We start from the raw sequence: 19,368 nt of genomic DNA, 5'->3' as shown, positions 1-19,368 counted from the left end.
GGAAACTGTTTATATAAATAGATAAGAATTTCCTTTGAGAAAATTTTTTCTGTATTTCAAACTTTTGCTCAAACTTGTGGAATCATTTTGCTGTGGTAAATCTTCAATGAGAAGGATATTTGTTGCACTAAGTAGGTGGGCCATCCATTAAGAAACAGACTTCAGAGGATCAGTTTCACGTGTCTTTAAGGGATGTGTTTCTCCCCACTCCAGGGTGGTTTCTCTTCTGGCACGCTGAATGGCAAGCCTCTCTGGAAAAACGTCTCTGTGAACTTCCCGAAGAATGGCTGGGCCGCGATTGGAACTCACTCCTTTGAATTTGCACAGTTTGACAACTTTCATGTGGAAGCCATACCCTAATACTCACAGAGTGCCATAGAACACTCTCTGGATTTTCTTTCTTTTTGGTTTTGGTTCAGAGCCATTTCTGGTTTTGATGGATCAATATAGGAGCCTTTTGGAAGCTACAAAAAATGGAGAGTAAATGAGGAGAAAAATATATTTTTGCTTGACCATCTTGAAGATTTTTTTTTTAGAATTCCAAGGGGAAACAGATGAATCTTTAATATAACCCGATACGTCCCGTACATAGGGCACTAGGTACGTTGGTCAAATCCTGCAGAGTTGTTTGGGTGTTCAGACCTCGAAGCCTTGTGTTAATGCTGAGGTAGCTCTCGTCATCTTATTTGCACATGATCATGCAGATGGCAGGGACTTGATCATCACTGTGATGTATCTATTCATGCTGACCGTGTGTCTAGTGAGCTGGTGTCCTCGTCGTGGGTAATGCTGCTGTAACAGGAAGCTGAAGAACACTGGAAATACTGCTTTTTTTGTTGTTGTTCGTATTACCTTTATTTCATTTTTATTAAAACAAAAATTTTTAAACGTCTTTATTGGAGTATAATTGCTTTACAATGGTGTGTTTCTGCTTTATAACAAAGTGAATCAGTTATACATATACATATGTTCCCATATCTCTTCCCTCTTGCGTCTCCCTCCTTCCCACCCTCCCTATCCCACCCCTCTAGGTGGTCACAAAGCACCAAGCTGATCTCCCTGTGCTATGCGGCTGCTTCCCACTAGCTATCTGTTTTACATTTGGTAGTGTATATACGTCCGTGCCACTCTCTCACTTTGTCCCAGCTTACCCTTCCCCCTCCCCGTATCCTCAAGTCCATTCTCTAGTAGGTCTGCGTCTTTATTCCTGTCTTACCCCTAGGTTCTGCATGACCTTTTTTTTTTTTTAGATTCCATATATATGTGTTAGCATACGGTATTTGTTTTTCTCTTTATGACTTACTTCACTCTGTATGACAAATGCTAGGTCCATCCACCTCACTGCAAATAACTCAATTTCGTTCCTTTTTATGGCTGAGTAATATTCCATTGTATATATGTGCCACATCTTCTTTATCCATTCATCTGTCGATGGACACTTAGGTGGCTTCCATGTCCTGGCTATTGTAAATAGAGCTGCAATGCACATTTTGGTACATGACTCTTTTCGAATTATGGCTTTCTCAGGGTATATGCCCAGTAGTGGGATTGCTGGGTGGTATGGTAGTTCTAATTTTAGTTTTTTAAGGAACCTCCATACTGTTCTCCATAGTGGCTGTATCAATTTACATTCCCACCAACAGTGCAAGAGGGTTCCCTTTTCTCCACACCCTCTCCAGCATTTATTGTTTGTAGATTTTTTGATGATAGCCATTCTGACCAGTGTGAGATGATGTCTCAATGTAGTTTTGATTTGCATTTCTCTAATGATTAGTGATGTTGAGCATTCTTTCATGTGTTTGTTGGCAATCTGTGTATCTTCTTTGGGGAAATGTCTATTTAGGTCTTCTGCCCATTGTTGGATTGGGTTGTTTGTGTTTTGGATATTGAGCTGCATGAGCTGCTTGTATATTTTGGAGATTAATCCTTTGTCAGTTGCTTCATTTGCACATATTTTCTCCCATTCTGAGGGTTGTCTTTTCATCTTGTTTATGGTTTCCTTTGCTGTGCAGAAGCTTTTAATTTTCATTAGGTCCCATTTGTTTATTTTTGTTTTTATTTCCATTTCTCTAGGAGGTGGGTCAAAAAGGATCTTGCTGTGATGTATGTCATAGAGTGTTCTGCCTATGTTTTCCTCTAAGAGTTTGATAGTGTCTGGCCTCACATTTAGGTCTTTAATCCATTTTGAGTTTATTTTTGTGTATGGTGTTAGGGAGTGTTCTAATTTCATTCGTTTACATGTAGCTGTCCAGTTTTCCCAGCACCACTTATTGAAGAGGCTGTCTTTTCTCCATTGTATATTTTTGCCTCCTTTATCGAAGATAAGGTGACCATGTGTGCGTGGGTTTATCTCTGGGCTTTCTATCCTGTTCCATTGATCTATATTTCTGTTTTTGTGCTAGTACCATACTGTCTTGATTACTGTAGCTTTGTAGTATAGTCTGAAGTTGGGGAGCCTGATTCTTCCATCTCCGTTTTTCTTTCTCAAGACTGCTTTGGCTATTCGGGGTCTTTGTGTTTCCATACAAATTGTGAAATTTGGAAATTCTGCTTCTTGAAAACCACTTCAACATGTTATGCTTACACTCTAAAAAGTATTTTTTTCTTTTCATTTTTAAGATGAGGCTTTTGAATTTTAGATATATGGAGTGGGATGATTTGAAGAATGCCCCATTAATAAACTACCTCTATCGCTATTTCTACAGTAATAAATATTAGCAGATTAATTGGGTTATCTGCATTTTTTAATTCTCTTGGGTCCGACTTTTAGTCTCGTGACCCTTATAACTCTCTGTGATCATTTTCCCAGGTGACTGGAAGGAGGAAGAAAACCCTATATAGCCAATGCTGTGAGTGGGTCCAAAGGTAAAATTGTAGCAATTTTCTTGTGTTTCTATTCATTGTGCCTTTCATTGTCTGTCTTCTCTTGTGGCACTGGTGACAGACTAAAATAACTAGTGAATACTTTTATCTCCTCGTGCCTGGAAGAAAAGGAACACCTATCTACTTTATAGAATTGGATCATCCTCTAATATTTTGTGTGGTTAGAAGCATTTCTTTTGTTAAAGTACAAATATATTTAGGTATAGGTGAGCATATTTCTAATGCAGTATAATTTATATCTAATCATGAGTGTACCTCCTAGAAGCAAATCAATCATTCATGTGGATAAAGTAAATTCTGGAATTTTTTATAATGAAAGTTTAAAACTATTGAACTAATTCTACAATTTTGGAATTTGTAGTGATTTAATGTAGGCTAAACTGATATGAAGTTTTGTATTACTATTGGAGACAAGAAGCTAAATATTAGAGTAAATCAGATTACAGAGAAAATTTAAAAATTAAAACCAAGTCTAAGTGATTTCCAGTTTAGGTCCCTACATATTTTTTAAAATTAACTTTCTTGAGGTATAACTTACATACAATAAAATGTTCCCATTTTAAGTTTACGGTTCAGTGAGTCTTGATAAATGGATATAACCAAGATATTGAACATTTCCATCACTCCAGAAAGTTCTCTCGTATACCTGTGCAGGCATTTCCCCTCATCCCCACCCCGATCCCAGGCAACCATCAATCTGATTTCTATTACTGTTGATAAGTTTCCTTTGTTCCAAAACATAAAAGTGGCATCATACACTTTGTACCCTTTTATGAATGTTTTCTTTTACTCAGCATAAAGTGTTTGAGATTTGTTTATGTGCTGTGTATATCAAAGGTTTGCTCCTAATTTCAAAGACTACTCCATTGAAGGGGTATACCACAATTTGTCCCCCCAGTTTTTGGTATTACAAATAAAGCTGTTGTGAACATTTGTGTACAAGTCTTTGTGTGGACATATGTTTTCATTTTTTCTGGGTAAATACCAAGGAGTGAAATTGCTTCATCTTTTGGGGAAGTGTATGTTTAACTTTATAAGAAACTATCAAAACTGTTTTCCAAAATAATTGTATGATTTTACACTCCCATTAGAAATGTTTGAGAGTTTCCATTGTTCTACATTCTTGACAATGCTTCCTATTGTTATTCTTTCTAATTTTAACGCTTTCTTGTGAGTTTGTAGTAGGTGTATTAGCTGCTGGGCATCTTTCCAAGGACTTATTTCTCATTCATGTATTTTTTTTGTGAAATGTGTGTTCATATCTTTTGCTCATTTAAAAAATGTGGTACTCTGTCTTACTGAGTTGTAAGAGCTCTTTATACATTCCAGGTGCAATTTTTCTTTTAAATCAGATATGTATTTTGTCAGTTTTCTCCAAGTCTATATCTTTTGAGGAGTACAAAATTTTAATTTGGAAGTCCAATTTATCATGTTTTCCTTTTATGGTAGGTGTTTTTTTGGTGTCCTAAGAAATCTTTGTATGCTCCAAGTTCACAAGGATTTTCTCTTTTGTCTTCTAGAAGTGTAATATATTTAGCTTTTACATTCAGGTCTGTGATCCACTTTGCGTTATTTTTGTACATGATGAGAGGTGAGGATTGAGGTTCATTTTTTTCCTATATGGATATTCAATTTTTTCCAGCATCATTTGTTGAAAAGACCTTCCTTTGTCAAAAATCAATTGACCACATATGTGTACAACCAATAATAAACTCCCTATTCTGTTCTACTGATCTGTTTGTCTATCCTTAGGCAAATACCACATTGTCTTCATTACTGTAGCTTTATAGTAAATTTTGAACTCAGTTTAAATCCCCCAACTTTGTTCTTCAGAATTGTTTTGGATAATTTAGGTCCTTTACACTTACATAAATTTTAGACTCATTTCTGCAAAGGCCTTTTTGGAATTTTGATTGGGATCACACTGAAAGTACAGATGGGGAGAATGGATATCTTAATAATATTGACCCTTCAATCCATGAGCATGTTCCATCTCCATGTTTTTAGGCTTTCTATAATATCTCTCAGCAATTTCTGTAGTTTTCAGTGTACAGGTCTTACACATATTTTATTAGATTTATCTTTAGATCTTTTATTTTTTGATGCTATTGTAAATGGTGTTTTCTCATTTTATTTTTCAGTTCTTTGTTTTGCATACATCAAAATACAGTTGATTTTCTTTTGTCAACCTGCAGTCCTACTGCATTTCTAAATTCACTTATTTTAGTAGCATTAAAAAAAAATCCTTAGAATTTTCTGCATATACAATAATATCATCTGTGGATACAGATAATTTTACTTGTTCTTTTCTGAAACATATAGGTGTTGTTTCGGGGGGCTCTAAAGAGCCCAGTCCTTTATGTCTCAGTGCAGAAAGAATTCAGTGAGAGGCAAAGTGATAGATAAGAAGTGATTTATTAGAATAGGACGCTTGTGAGGCTTACAAGTGGGCGGGCAACAGGGTGCTGTGCCCGAGAACTTGGTGGGCTGCAGCTTTATAATCAAAGGAAAAGTGGGGAGGGGAAAAGACCACTTTCTTCTTCATTCTGAGTAGACGTCATGCTTTCATCATCAGCTTCTCCTCCAGGTTGGGCAGGGGAGCTTTTTTGTCCTTACATGGTCAAGCCAGGACTGTAAAAATTATTTCAGGTCTCTGTACAACGAGCACCTTTCCATAAATTATTGTTTTTTATGTGTGCAGAGAGCATGTCCTAGGGATCATTAACTTACTGAGCTCACTGGGCAAGATGTGGGTCTCATGCCACCATTGTTTTATTGTTTTGGGGCATGTCTCGTGCTTTTGTCGCATGGTTTTGCTGCTAGGCAGGCCTGCTTGGTTTTGTGGTTAAGTAAACCTGTTTTATTGAGTGATCATTAACTTACAGGGGCCTCCCATACTTTTTTTTTTTTTTTTTACTTACAATACCCTAATGGGATTAACTAATTACCTAGTTTGTCCCTTTACTCTGTCCCTGTCATTTTCAGTATGTCTGCTTTATTTCTGATGTTCTTGTCTTATTGCACTGGTTAGGACTTCCAGTACAAGGCAGGGAAGAAGTGGTAAGAGCAGATGTCCTCGCCTTATTCCTGATCTTAGGAGAAAAGTGTCTTTTGTCATTGAGTGTGATGTTAGCTGTAGAGTTTCTTTTTTGTAGATTCCTTTATCTAAGGAAAGTTACCTTCTATTTACAGTGTGCTGAGAATTTTATTACGAATAGAGATTTCATTTATTAAATGCTTTTCCTATACCTAATAACATAGTTATATGATTTTTCTCCTTTATTTGATTAAGGTGGTATGTCACATATTTGATATTTACGTAATAAAACAACTTTGCATTCCTGAGGTATAGCATGACCAACTGGGGTTTATTACCCTGTTTATATAGTAGTGAATTTGATTTCTGGGTATTTGGTTAAGGGTTTTTGGTTCTATATTTATGTGGAATATTGGTCTAGTTTTTTTTTTTTTTTTCGTATAATGTCTTTGTCTGGTTTTGGTAACAGGATGATGCCTTATAAAATCAGTTGGGAAGTGTTCCCTCCTCTTCTTTATTTTTTGAAAGAGTTTGTGAGTTTCTTAAATCTTAGATGGAATTCATCAGTTGTATTGGTCAGGGTCCAGTCAGGAGGCAGAAGCTACACTAGGAAAAACTTAACATAAAGAGATACTAACTAGTAATAGGATTAACTACTAAGGAGTAAAGAGACACCTAAAGAATACAGAAATGGCGATGTAGAGACCAGCCACTTCCCACTTCCTTGACTGGGGAGAAGTGCTCAAGGAAGGAGCACATTTGGAAGAGGGCTTTCTTGCAAGGCCGGGATTCAGATCTCATTGGAGGTGGTTTGGCTGTGGCACTGTGGATGGCATAGGAGTTAGCTGGGATGGTGAGCACTGGGTCTGGCAAGCAGGAAACTGCCTTCCGGGCTGTATTTGAGACTCATTGGGAAACTACCTCCCAGGATGCTGCTGAAACTCTCTAGAAAGTTACCTTTTGTGGTGCTGGTGAAACTTTCTGGGAAAGCTCTTGGAGTGTTGGTGAAAACTACTGGAGGGTAAGTACGGGCTGTCCCAGCCCTCACTGGAAGGGGTGCATCACAGGGTGTCCCCAGGGCTGCTATTAGCCCCACACCACAGGAGCAGGAAGAAGAAAGCACATGGTCTCAAGGATGAAAGCTCCTTTCCTCTGAATGTCCCTGCAGTACCCTCCTTGCTCTCCGGCAAAAGAGAAGTGTTTACAGACCCCAGCTCCAGTATCACAAAGCAGGTCAAAGAAGAGGAGTTGGGGCTGAGAATCTCTAACAGAAACAGGGTTCTCCAATTTTTAAATTTGTTATGTCAGTTTTGGCAATTTATGTTTTTCAAGGAGTTTGTCCATTTTATATAAATTGTCTATTGGCATAAACTGGTTTACAGTATTTCCTTTTTATTGTCTGTAAGACATTCCTGATATTGCCACTTTGTGCTTTTTCTCTTTTTATATTTATTAGTATAGTTAGAGTTTTGTAAATTTTATTTATCTTTCAAAGAACCAGATTTTGGTTTCTTAGATGTTTTTCCTTAGGTTTCTTTATTTTCTATTTTATTGATTGCTGCTTGTACCTTTGCTAGTTATTTTCTTCAGCTTACTTTGGGTTTAATTTTCTCTTTTTCTAGCGTCTTAAGATGTCAGCTTAGATTTCTGATTTTGGATCTTCTTTTTCTTAGATATAGGCATTTAATACTAAAATTTTCTCTAACCACTAATGTAACTGGATCTCCCATATTTTGACATGTCATGTTTTTATTTTCATTCAGTTCAAAATGTTTTCTAATTTCCCTTGTGTTTTTTGACCTTTGTGTTAATTAGAGGCGTGGTGGTTAATTTCCAATTATTTGAGGATGTTTTAGATTTCTTTTTTATTATTGATATTTCATTATGTTAGAGAATATGCTTTGGTCAGAGAATATTCTGTTTGATTTCAATTATTTTAAATATATATCAACTTTTTTTATGACCCAATTTATCTTAGTTGATGTTCCCTTGAAAAAGAATACAGATTCTGCAGTGTATGACTGTAATGTTTTAAAATATTATGTCATGTTGGTTGATAGTGTTGTTTAAGAAGTCTATGCCCTTATTGATTTTCTGTCCACTTGTTCTATCAATTATTGAGAGAGGAGTGTTAAAGTCTCTGAATACAATTGTGTTTTCTATTTCTCCTTTGAGCTCTGACAGTTTGATTCTTTTGGAGTTTTTAGAGCTTTGTCAGGGCAGATCCAGAGTAGGCTTTACTGCAGGTCTGGAGTAGCCCTGTTCTTAAAGCATGGAATTCTCTGGGAGTTGAATGAGTTCACCACTATACAGCTCCACTATAGTTCAGATCTTGAGGATCTCCCAGCTCTGTGAGAATTTTAATAGTTGTTCAGCTAATAGGTCCTTTGTAACTATTCTCTCCCTGGTGATGCTTTGCCTGGCCCATGGAGATTCACACTATGAATACCTAGCTTAGCCTAGAGCCAAAGATGCAAATGGACCCCTCTGCAGATTTCTGGACCTCATTCTGCGTAGCTTCCTTCTCTCAGGTGCTCTGCACTGCAAATTTCAGGTGTCTCAGCCTCCTTCAACTCTGAACCTATCTCCACAGCTCTGTAAGACCCCGCCCCCATACTCTGTATTTCCCCTCTGTGTACTGGAATCTGATAAATTCCTCCACATAGAAATAGGAGATCACAGGGCTTGCCTCATTTATTTCCCTTCTTTCAGGGATCACAGTCCTGGGATGTGTTGTCTACTTTCTGAAACAGTTGGTTACAGCGGAAGGACTGGTCCATTTCTAGTTACTATTCTTTCATAGCTGAAAATGGAACTCTCCATTCGTTTAATTTAATATTTAGCCTTCATGGTCTTTTCCAAAATCTTTTAACACTAATAATATGAACCACATGTTATTATAACTTGGACGCTGTTTCAGGTGGCAGCTTGATCTTCTTAAGTAGCTTTTAACCCTTTGGGTAAAGAATGTCTCATGCTTCTGCATTCCCTGTATTGGTGCACAGTATTAACAGGTGCTCAGCAAGGACTTGATTTCTGGTCAGGTTTGATTCGATACACTGTGTTTATATATGGGTACTGGGAACCATGAGTTGTATTTATTAAAGCAGACAAACCAAACCTCTAGATGAAAACACTTTGTAAATGGCTGAAGTTACTTCACATACTGTCTTAGCTATTTGGCTGCTAGACCAAAACACCACACAGTGGGTGGCTTATAAACAACAGATCTTTATTTTTTTACAGTTCTGGAGGCTGGGAAGTCCAAGATCCAGGCAACAGCATGCTCCCCTTCTGGCTCATAGCAGCCCTTCAGTGAGTCCTCATACAGTGGAAGGGGCTAGGGATCTCTCTGGAGCCCTTTGATGAAAATAATAATCCCTTCCCCTCATGACCTAATCACCTCCCAAATGCCCCACATCCCAATACCATCATATTGGGCATTAGGATTTCAACCTATGAATTTGGGGGAGACATAAACATTCAGATCATAGCACACACCTAAAAGTCACACTTGGAGGAGCGCCATGATAGCAGTATTGAACGTGAGTCCTAAGGTCTGGGTTCAACGCCTGCTCTCTTACTCATTGGCTGATTGAATCCCTTAAGCCTTCTGGACTGAAGCTGCTGTTCCTATAAGCAAAGAAGCGAGGCTGGTTGCTGAGACTCCTTCCGGCTCTTGCTCTGTAATTCTGTGGCTTGGAAATCTGCGTTTCTTTATTTAATTCAGAGTTTGCTTATCTGAAGAGGTAATTTCTTTTCCAAATCAGTACGGTTTGCTATCCATTGTTTCCCATAGAGCAGATGATCATACAATGCCTTGTACATTTTCACTGCAGCAAAATGGCTTCATCGAGTGAAATCATTTTGCAAATGGTATTTTACTTCATTCTAAAGTAATATAGATAAGCTTTGTGGCAGATTCCATTCTTCGAGATATGTGACCTGCTTAGAAGAGGCTAGTTTATCATTCTCACAGGACCATTAGTAATATTTCAAACTATCATGGTGTCCAAACACTGTGATAAGTTAGACTAGAGTCAAGAGGTAACCAAGAGGCATGATTGAGAAGCCACAGTGTTGCTCATAGGTGGATTCTTTCTAACACTTGAGTTTTCTTTTATCTTGATATTTTTCTTTCACTTGAAAGAAGTACTTGTTTTCTCTGTATATATGTCAGAAATATAATTTGATTTTATTATTCTGAAAATAGCCTTTTGGCTTGATTCTAGGCCATGGGTAACTTGAAACTGTCTTAAAACACGTTCTCCTCCTCTTCCTCCCCCTCCCCCTCCCCTCCCCCTCCTCCCCCTCCTCCTCTTCCTCAGCCCACTCCTCCTCCCCTTCTCCCTTCTCTTCCTTCTCCTCCTCCTTCTCCCTCCTTTTCCACCTTCTTTTTCCTTCTTTCTCTCTTCCTCCCTCTTTCCTTCCTTCTCCAAAAAAATTGAACTTGATGCTCCATATAATTGATAATTGTTACTCAACTAGAAAAAAATGCAAACACTTTGAAGAATTGTGGGGATTGTTGGGTGAGAAGCTTGAAGTGATTTCATTCCAACAGGATATTTATAATTTTCACATTCACTGAGGGAGGGAAGCATGAAATTCAGTGATTTGAAGATTCTACTGGAAAGACAGTTTATTACTTTCTGCATCTGTTTGACAGATTGCACTGTTTAATGTTTTTGAATTGTGTGGTATGTATTGAACACAATGTGGGGAGTGTTTTTGAACCCGTGTTAAAGATTGATATGCAAGGTGGTACCATGTGCTTGTATGGCTCTTCAGTTTGGGGGACACAGTGGCACCCTCCCAGGTGGGGTCGCACACTTTCTGGCCCTGAAGGCTCATAAGATTTCTCAGCTGCTTGTGATACTGTCTAACAGGGGTGGGGATATGGTCAGATTGTTTACAAATGGGATTCAGGGTATCTCTGCCCTCTTGTCTCTTTCCAATTGCTCTGGAGACTAGATGTGTGCCTGGCTACTCCTTTTGTGTAACTGGTAACAACCCCAGGATCATTTGAGAATTTCCTGTAAGACTGGGTAAGTTGAAGATCAGTTTCTCAGGTATGGCCTCCCCTGGCCAGTCCAGGCCACAGAGCCTCCCAAAGTCTCTTCCTGCGTACCCTCTGTGACAGATTTACATAAACTGTGATTACCTTTGCAAATAATTAAGGTTTGCAAAGAAAATTACCTAAGATGCTAGAATGTTTAATTTTATGTGTCAACTTGGCTAAGCCATGATACCCAGGTCAAGTATTATTCTAGATGTTTCTGTGAAGGTAGTTTTTAGATGAGACGAACATTTAAATGAGTAGACTTTTAGTGAAGCAGATTACCCTCCATAACGTGCCTGAGCCTCATGCAGTCAGCTGAAGGCCTTAATTTAAAAAAAGCCTGAACTTCCTTGAAGAAGAGGGAATTCTGCCAGTGGATGGCTTTTGGACTCAAGCTGCAACTCTTCCCTGGGTCTCCAGCCTGCTGGCCTACTCGGCAGATTCTGGACTTGCCAAGCTTCCCAGTTGTGTGAGCCAATTCCTTAAAATAGATCTCTCTCTCTAGATGTACACATCCTGGTGGTCCTATTTCTCTGGAGGACTCTAATACAGATGCCTTTATCATAGAAGTGCATTTTGGCATTCTTTAAATGGAAGTAGATAAAATCTTTCATTTGGAGTACTGCATTACATTTTCTAATAAAAATGTAACTTAAAACCCAAGGGTTTTTGGCTGTTTTTTATAGAGGATAGAAGAGTGCATGGGAAACCTTCAATGATCATAAACATTTGTGAATGAAAGTAAAATGAAAAGCCTACAATTACTCTGTGATGACATTTCCCTCCCCTAGCAGTATAAAGGGTGTAAGAACCATTTACCTAATCCTCTAAAGAGAGTGCGTATGGCTTGCTGGCTTATGGTGATGTTTAAGTAAAAAGCTTGCTAAAAAAAATTGACTTTTGAAAGTTACTCTTTTGCATGTTTCAGTAGCATTTTTCTTCCCATATATGCTTCTTGTTGACTGCTCTTCCTGAGGGGAAAAAGGGCCTGGCCCTTTGCATTTGAGAAGATGTACTGGAAAGACCAATTGACATGTCATTGACTGGAATTTAGTAACATTCTAGCCAGAGTCACCAGAGAGGCTGGGAATTAAGGTCTTTTAGCTGTGCACATTGGCACTCCAAATAAAATTGGGTTCAGTTGCTCAGGAGAAAGGGAAAGTGAATACTGGGGCCAACAACTACCAGCCTCTGCCACCTGGTGCTTGTCTTTGTTAGTGTTATTTAAAATCTCAATCTGTGGAAAAGCATTTTGCCTGGTGGTTTTCAGTCCTGCTACATTAAATCTGGCAGACCTGAATCATCATTGTTTTTAGGGAAAAACAAAAGCCACATACACACACTTAAAATTACTGGAAAATGTTGGAGCTGGCAGGGATCTTAGAGTCTGGCACATTATCTTCCTTTGGCGGAGGAAGAAACTAAAGCACAGAGACGCGAAGTGACTTAAAAGTTACAATGCACTGCGAAGACTTCTTGGAAGCAGGAAGTTGGTTGTCTCAGCCTGTACCTATACCCACCCCACCCCTCACCCCAAACCCTGTCATTTCAAGTTTAATCAAAGTCACAAAGCTATCCAGCCCTTCAGGGCTGCATTTGTTTCTTTCCATGAAACTTAACTCTACAAATACCTGCCATCTGGGAATAAGCAAGCCCAAGTAAAAAGCTGCAAATTCTTGCTGTACCGCTCACACTATTTATTTTTAGCAGCGAAAGGATCATTCCCACTCTTAGCATCTTGAAATAATAAAAGCCGGCATCTATTGAGAATTAGTTTGTAAGCTCCATGGAAGCAGGGATCAAGTTTGATTTTCCTCATCACTCTATCCGTTGTGCCTAGCCCAGTCCGTGATGCGTACTACAGAACACAACAAATAAATAGCTGTTGGATGAGTGGACGTAGTGTTTACAAGGTGACAGACACTGTGTTAAGCACTTTTCATGGGTTATCTCATTCCGTCTTCATAACTATCCCATGAGGTAGGTAATATTTAAAACTAAAATTTGAAAATGTGCCCAAGCATACAAACATAGTGAGTGTTAGGACCCGGACTGCTCTGTCTGACTCCATCCTGAATTACTAGGGAGGCTGGAGGTTTCAGGGTTGCCATTGATTATCATATGAAATGTATAAAACTACTGTTAGATTAAATATGGGGAATTTTAAAAGCCTGACTAGCTGGCATGTTATCCAGCACTAAAGATAAGTTACTGAGCCTTAAAAAATAATGGAAGAATAAAATAGGAAAAGACTGACCTGCTGGATTAGCTAAAGATGGTTGGGTATTTGGGGAGGAAAAGAATGAGGTTGAGTGGAGAATAATTATGCAATAAAGTTTCTACCTTATCTTGTTTGAGAGTCCAGGGACTCTCTTCTGAACCGTACATTCCATTTGAAAATGCCATCCTGTGGTGTATCACTTCTAGATCATAGATGAGAGACATTGAAATCTTATTTCCAGGGTTTATTCCCATGATGCTAAACCTTTCAGAGGAAATGGTGCATTTGCACAGACGCAGAGGAGAGCAGTGAGCCCCAAGAACTGACTCTGGTTTCTATGCCTCAGGCACTGCTCTTCCACCTCGTTGGGACAGAATTTTTCTATTTTTGTGTATGGGATTTTTTATTTTCCCCCTGAGGCATTACTAATGCCAGAAGTCTGTGTTAGGTGGTGAGGATGAGATCCTGTTTCTCAGACTCCTACAGCCAGACCTAAGCCATTGTGTCTGGAACAGAATCCCTAAAGCTGAACCACAGGACTGAGTTGATCTAGGGCTCAAGTCTTTGAGTGGATGTGGGTTGGAGACCATGATGCCACATTCCTTTAAAGGTTTTATTTTTTCCCTCCCTCCGTATTTCCAGAGCCTGGTTGTTCTCGACCATGGGTGCACATAGAATCATCTGAGGAGACCTAAAATATGGATGCCCAGGTTCCACCCCTAAGGGTCTGGTTTAATTAGTTTGGAGAGAGGTCCAGGCACTGGCATTTATTTTAAAAGCGTCCCAGGTGATTCTGATGTGTAGTGGGCGTTGAGCGTCATTCTTATAGGCTCCTGCCCCAGTGACCATTGTTTTTCTTCGCCTTTCTCCCCTTCCTGTGTCCTGGCTCTTGCAGCCTGGGGGCTGCTTCTCCTATTGGATGGCATTTGTAAGGACTGTTAAAGACTGTGCATTTGATTGGGGTGGGGAGGACAGGACACGGAAGGCTTCTATGAAATCACAGAGTGAAGTATATATAACAGTGGACTATTTTTTCTTTTTAATTAAAAATTAATGAATATCCCACATGCCGCGGAGCAGCTGGGCCCGTGAGCCATGGCCTCTGAGCCTGCGCATCGGGAGCCTGTGCTCTGCAATGGGAGAGGCCACAGCAGTGAGAGGCCTGCGTGCCGAAAAAAAAAAAAAAAAAAAATTAATGAATAAACCTAAGGAAAGAAATAACTAAAACTAAACAAATGTGAACTAGAAAAATTTTATGGCTTTTCTGTAACCAGTAAATCTGAGCACAGGTTATCTTCTAACAACTGGAAAAAAATAGGCTAAATGAATGCTTTTGTAAGAAATGGCCTTAATAAAACTGACTCAAGATGAATTGAAAAGAAAAAAGAAAGCGATCAATTATCATGGAAGAAATTGAGCCATTTGCTGTAAAACGTCAGATACAAACAGTGTCCGCTTGGATAATTTTAAAATATTGAGGACCAGATGGTTCCAAGGCTGTTTAAAAGTGTTCTAGAACAGGGAAAAAGAAGTAAAGCTTCTGAATTATCTTTCTGAAACAAGCACACCATTGGTATAAAATAATGGGTGAGGGTAGCTCTTAAAAACAGTTAAGGGATGTGTGTATATGTGTAGCTGATTCACTTTTTTATAAAGCAGAAACTAACACACCATTGTAAAGCAATTATACTCCAATAAATATGTTTTAAAAAGAACAAAACAGTTAAGCAATTTAATCTTTCCTAAGAACATTGATATAAAATTCCCAAATAAAGCATAAGCAACTAAAGCATAGCAATGCATAACAGGTGAGCACCATGGCCTAGAGAGGTTCATTTTAACAAATCAAAGATGGATCCGTAGGGGAAATCTGCTAAAGTAATTGTCTATTTTGATGCGTAAAGAAGAGGGAAAGGTATGGTGATTTCAATAGATGTGGCAAAGGCATTTGATAAAAGTCAATATATATTCTGGATAAACAAAACAGTAAAATAGTAATAGATCATATTAGGGAAATTTCAATAGGTTTTCATTATGCCTGATGGTGAAACACTAGAACCAGTTTTTAAAGTTAGAAATAGATGGGATGCCCACAGCAATAACCACTATGATTTAACAGATGTAACAACAAGTTTAGAGCACCAAGTGAACAATGCTTTCTATGTTCCAGGCAAATCACTGAATTCTCCCAACACCTTGCAAGAGAAATGCTACTATTCACATTTTACTGGTGAGAAAATAAAAGCACAGAGAAGTAACTTGCCCAAAGTCACACTGCCAGGAAGTGATAGAACTAGGACTGGACTTTGTGCCTACATTGCCTCTTTAGGAACAAAATTCTTTTTTTTTTTTTTTTTTTTCGGTACGTGGGCCTCTCACTGTTGTGGCCTCTCCCGTTGCGGAGCACAGGCTCCGGACGCGCAGGCTCAGCGGCCATGGCTCACGGGCCCAGCCGCTCCACGGCATGTGGAATCTTCCCGGACCGGGGCACGAACCCGTGTCCCCTGCATCAGCAGGAGGACTCTCAACCACTGCGCCACCAGGGAAGCCCTAGGAACAAAATTCTTGATAATAGGAGACTTGAATAAATGGAGATTGGAAGATGATTTTGTAAGGATGACATTCCCTCTAAATTTATTAATGAATTAAGCAATTCTCTGATCGTAATTCCAATAAGATTTTCTTCACTTGAAAAAGCAATTCTAAAGTTCCTCTAGAGAAATAGATATTCAAGAATAGCCAGAAAAGATCTGTAAAGAAGTATAATGAGAAAGAACTTCAAGTTGTAGTCATGCAGTGCGCATGATAATGGCCCAAGAATAAACAAATAGGGGATGTAGAACAGGGGTCAGTAACCTAAGACTAGCAGGCCAAATACAGCCAAGCCAATCCCATCCATTTACATATTATCTATGGCAACTTTCATGGTACAAAGGCAGAGCTGAGTAGTTGCAACAGAGACCATTTGAGCAGTCCAAAAATTATTTACTGTCTGTTCCTTTACAGAAAAAATTTGCCAACCCTTGTGATAGAATGAAGTCTGCATTCAGGTGTCTATGGATGACATTTAAAAATCACTGGGATTATTTGATTACAGCAGTTGTCATAGTTCTTGTGCCCCTTTCTCCTCCAATACACACATACAAATTGCGAATAGTAATAATTGTACTGAAAGAAAATATAGCGTTTATCAACTTGCCATGGAAAAACTTTTTCCAGGGATGCCATAAATGAAGATAAAGAGTTTAAAAATATGACTACAAACAAAATATTGTTTAAATGGCAAGGGAACAGCAGGAACAGTATTGTAAGTTAAATGGAAAACTTGGAAAAATATTTTAAGACATGTTTAGCATGGTTTAACATTTAGTGGTTCAGTTGCAGCTTATAGGAAAGGGAAGGGATTTAACACAAGGAATTAAGCTGTTCCTGAATTGTTGGGAGGGCAGAAGGAGGAGATCTCAGAGCTGGCCTGCCAGGGCAACTGCTGCTCTGGTTCACCCAGGATGCTGCAGAGGAAGCTGCTGTCTCCTGCCATGGTCACTGGATCCCAGGGTCACCGTTGTGAGCCAAAGATCAGGAAGCTTTAGCCAGCACTGTTGACTCACAAGCCCCATGGAGCCCAGTGACCCCAGAGCAACAAACGTGAATGCCACATGTGCCTGGTGTGCTGACCCAATTTCTCAAGTTTCCTGCCAGCATGTCCCAGGGGTAGAACGATAGCACATTTGCAATCTTAGCTGCAAGGGAGTCTGGAAAGTATGGTTTTCAGCTCTCCTGGAACAGGAGGAGGTTAGGGAAGGTGCTGAAGGAGCCAATCTACTGCCCATAATTGATGCCCCCTGGCAAGTACACAGTGAGAGCTGTGAGAAGCTAACCAGTAAAAGATAAGGGTGCTAATTTAAAAAACAGGCAAAGGAAAAGACATGTAACTCAAAAGAAGAAAACCAGGAGGTCAATAGAAATGAAAAGCTGTCAACCTTATTACAGTCAAAAACTGCAACTGAAATTACCAACGACAAAATTGGTATTGGCCAGGATGTGGGGGGAAGAGGCACCCTCATTCCGCTGTAAGGTCAGAAAACCTTTGTAAAAGCAGGTCAATCCCCTGATTTAGCAATCCTGCTTTGAGGAGTCTCTGCCAAAGAAGGATATCATCTCATGAAGGTAACAGGAGGCATATCCAAGCATCAGAGTACTGCTATCAGAGTGTTGCTCTCAGTTGCAAAATATTACAAACTAAATGCCCATCAAATGGGGACTGAGGAAATAAATGGCAGTACATTTACACCACAAAATAGCCTTTGAAAAAGAGGGGCATTCGCAGGGACAGTGTCATGTGGCAATTAAGTGCACAGGCTTTGGAACTGGAGAGCCTGGGTTGAACCCCGATTCTACCACTTACTAGCTTTGAGATCTTGGAAGGTACTCAGTTTTGCCATTTGGAAAACAGAGATAATAACAGCAAAGTAGACATAGTAGATAACCTTCTTGGCTGGGGTTTTATGAGAATTAGATGAGTTAATACAATGTCTCCTTTTGAGTTCTCAGTGAATATTAGATGTTATTATGTTTGTTGCTCAAGATCAATGACCATCACATGACATTTCAAGTGATAAATTAAGGTTTCAAAAGATCAAGTACATTATGATCCATTTTATGTAAAAAGCAGTGTACATGTGAGCCCACACACATTAAATAATAGAGGCAATGAGAGAATTTTCCAGAGTATGTTCACCATATTAACAGAAGTCCTCTTTGAATGGGAGTTCTGGTGATTTTACTTAGTTTGCACTGTCTCGTATTTGTGTATGTGTATGTATGTGTGTTTATAATGTACCATGTAGTGTTTCAAACAGAACCCCAAGGTCCCTGAAGAGAAACTGGGAGTGTCAGCCATGAACACGCTGGACCACAGCAGGGAGCCAGGGTCTCATAGCAGGAGTCAGGCACCAGCTCAAATCACCATGGCAACCACGATGGAAAGTTAAAAAAAGCAGTTTTGCGGGAAGAAAGCGCCTCTATCATTAGTGACATAAAAATAAGAAGTTATATTTTTAATATTTTTGACAGCAGCCTTCTTTCCTCCATCACTGAAGACTCAAAGCAAGAATTCCAGTCCTTTGGCCATAGGTGCAGACAAAGAATGAATAATTTGACATATAAGCTCTTTTCATAAACAGCGCTCTTTGGCAGATTTTTCCTGTTCTGGTGATCTGTGGACTCTAGAGATTACAGTTCAATACACGTGTTGGAAATGAGGCATCCAAACGAGTGGTACTCTCTTCAGAACAGAATCAGCCAATCTTCGAGTTATTTGGAAGGTGCTTCGGAGGCTGGATGAGAGGAGAACCCCCGCTTCTGCAGCTCTGACCTGTGGTGGTTTAGCTTCTGCCTGACCCCTCTAGTGATAGGTGTCCCTAGTTGCCTAGAGATGTCTTCATTGTAGGAGAGTTACAATCATTAGAAATTAGCTGTTTTGAGCCTCAAATCTGCCTTTCTAGAACTGCCACCAATTGTTTCTAATTCTAGGTCAGAATCAACTCCCAGAAAGTGTAATTCTTGTCCCACTCCAAAGCTTTTCAAATACAGAAAGGTGGCTGGCATGGACCATTTTGGATAATGGTATCCATTTATTGTCTGTGGAGGGGATTTCCGGGGTCCTCAGGTCTTGGGCATCTGAAGGTGAAGCAGACACCCCCTTATAGTCTTGTTTGAAAAGCTGATGTATTGTCTCCTCATCTCATCTCCTCCTGACATTTCCCTCTTGATCTAGCTATGCTTCAAAAACCAGGACATATGCTATGCCTCTGAGAAGGTTTCTTGGTTCTCTCGGGAGCTGCCAGCCTCTGCTGTGGCGCCTTCCCCTATGGCGAGGGGGTTTGTTGTTGGATCCATTTCCTCCCTAAGGCTCACAGTCACTCAAGGTGGTGGTGGTGGGGTGCCGTCCATCTTTGATTCCCAAGTGCCCATCCGACTCTGGGACTCGATAACTGTCGTATGTTCGGTGTGGCTGGCGCTGAGAACAGGGGGACAAGCCCCCATGTCTGGTGCCCCTGCTGGTGCCACCTAAGATGACATTCCTGTTCTGTTGGTTGTTAGTGAGTGTGTGGTTGAGCTGCTGACAGATGAGTTGTCATCAACTGATATGTCACCGTGCTTTGAGGG

At 39.6% G+C, this 19,368-nt stretch overlaps 1 protein-coding gene across 6 annotated transcripts in view; it reads left to right on the top strand.

Annotated features, from left to right (window-relative positions):
- GALC (galactosylceramidase) overlaps nt 1-2,992 on the top strand; it is a 61,625-nt gene extending 58,633 nt beyond the window's left edge. For 5 of the 6 annotated variants that reach the window (XM_027120234.1, XM_027120236.1, XM_027120235.1 and 2 more), the window contains one exon: nt 214-892. In XM_027120234.1, coding sequence (XP_026976035.1) covers nt 214-360 — 147 coding nt within the window. In that variant the 3' untranslated portion in view covers nt 361-892. Of the gene's footprint in view, nt 1-213; nt 893-2,809 lie in introns of those variants that run through there. The other variant, XR_003435598.1, reaches the window with a different exon arrangement.
- Nucleotides 2,993-19,368: the final 16,376 nt, after the last annotated feature.

Source organism: Aethalodelphis obliquidens, unplaced genomic scaffold (genome assembly GCF_003676395.1).
Source record: "Aethalodelphis obliquidens isolate GAN/ISIS:26980383/991018 unplaced genomic scaffold, ASM367639v1 scaffold21, whole genome shotgun sequence".
In the NCBI taxonomy this organism is placed as follows: Eukaryota; Metazoa; Chordata; class Mammalia; order Artiodactyla; family Delphinidae; genus Aethalodelphis; species Aethalodelphis obliquidens.
Note: the sequence above shows the minus strand (reverse complement) of the source record. Positions and strands in the feature narration are given on the sequence as shown.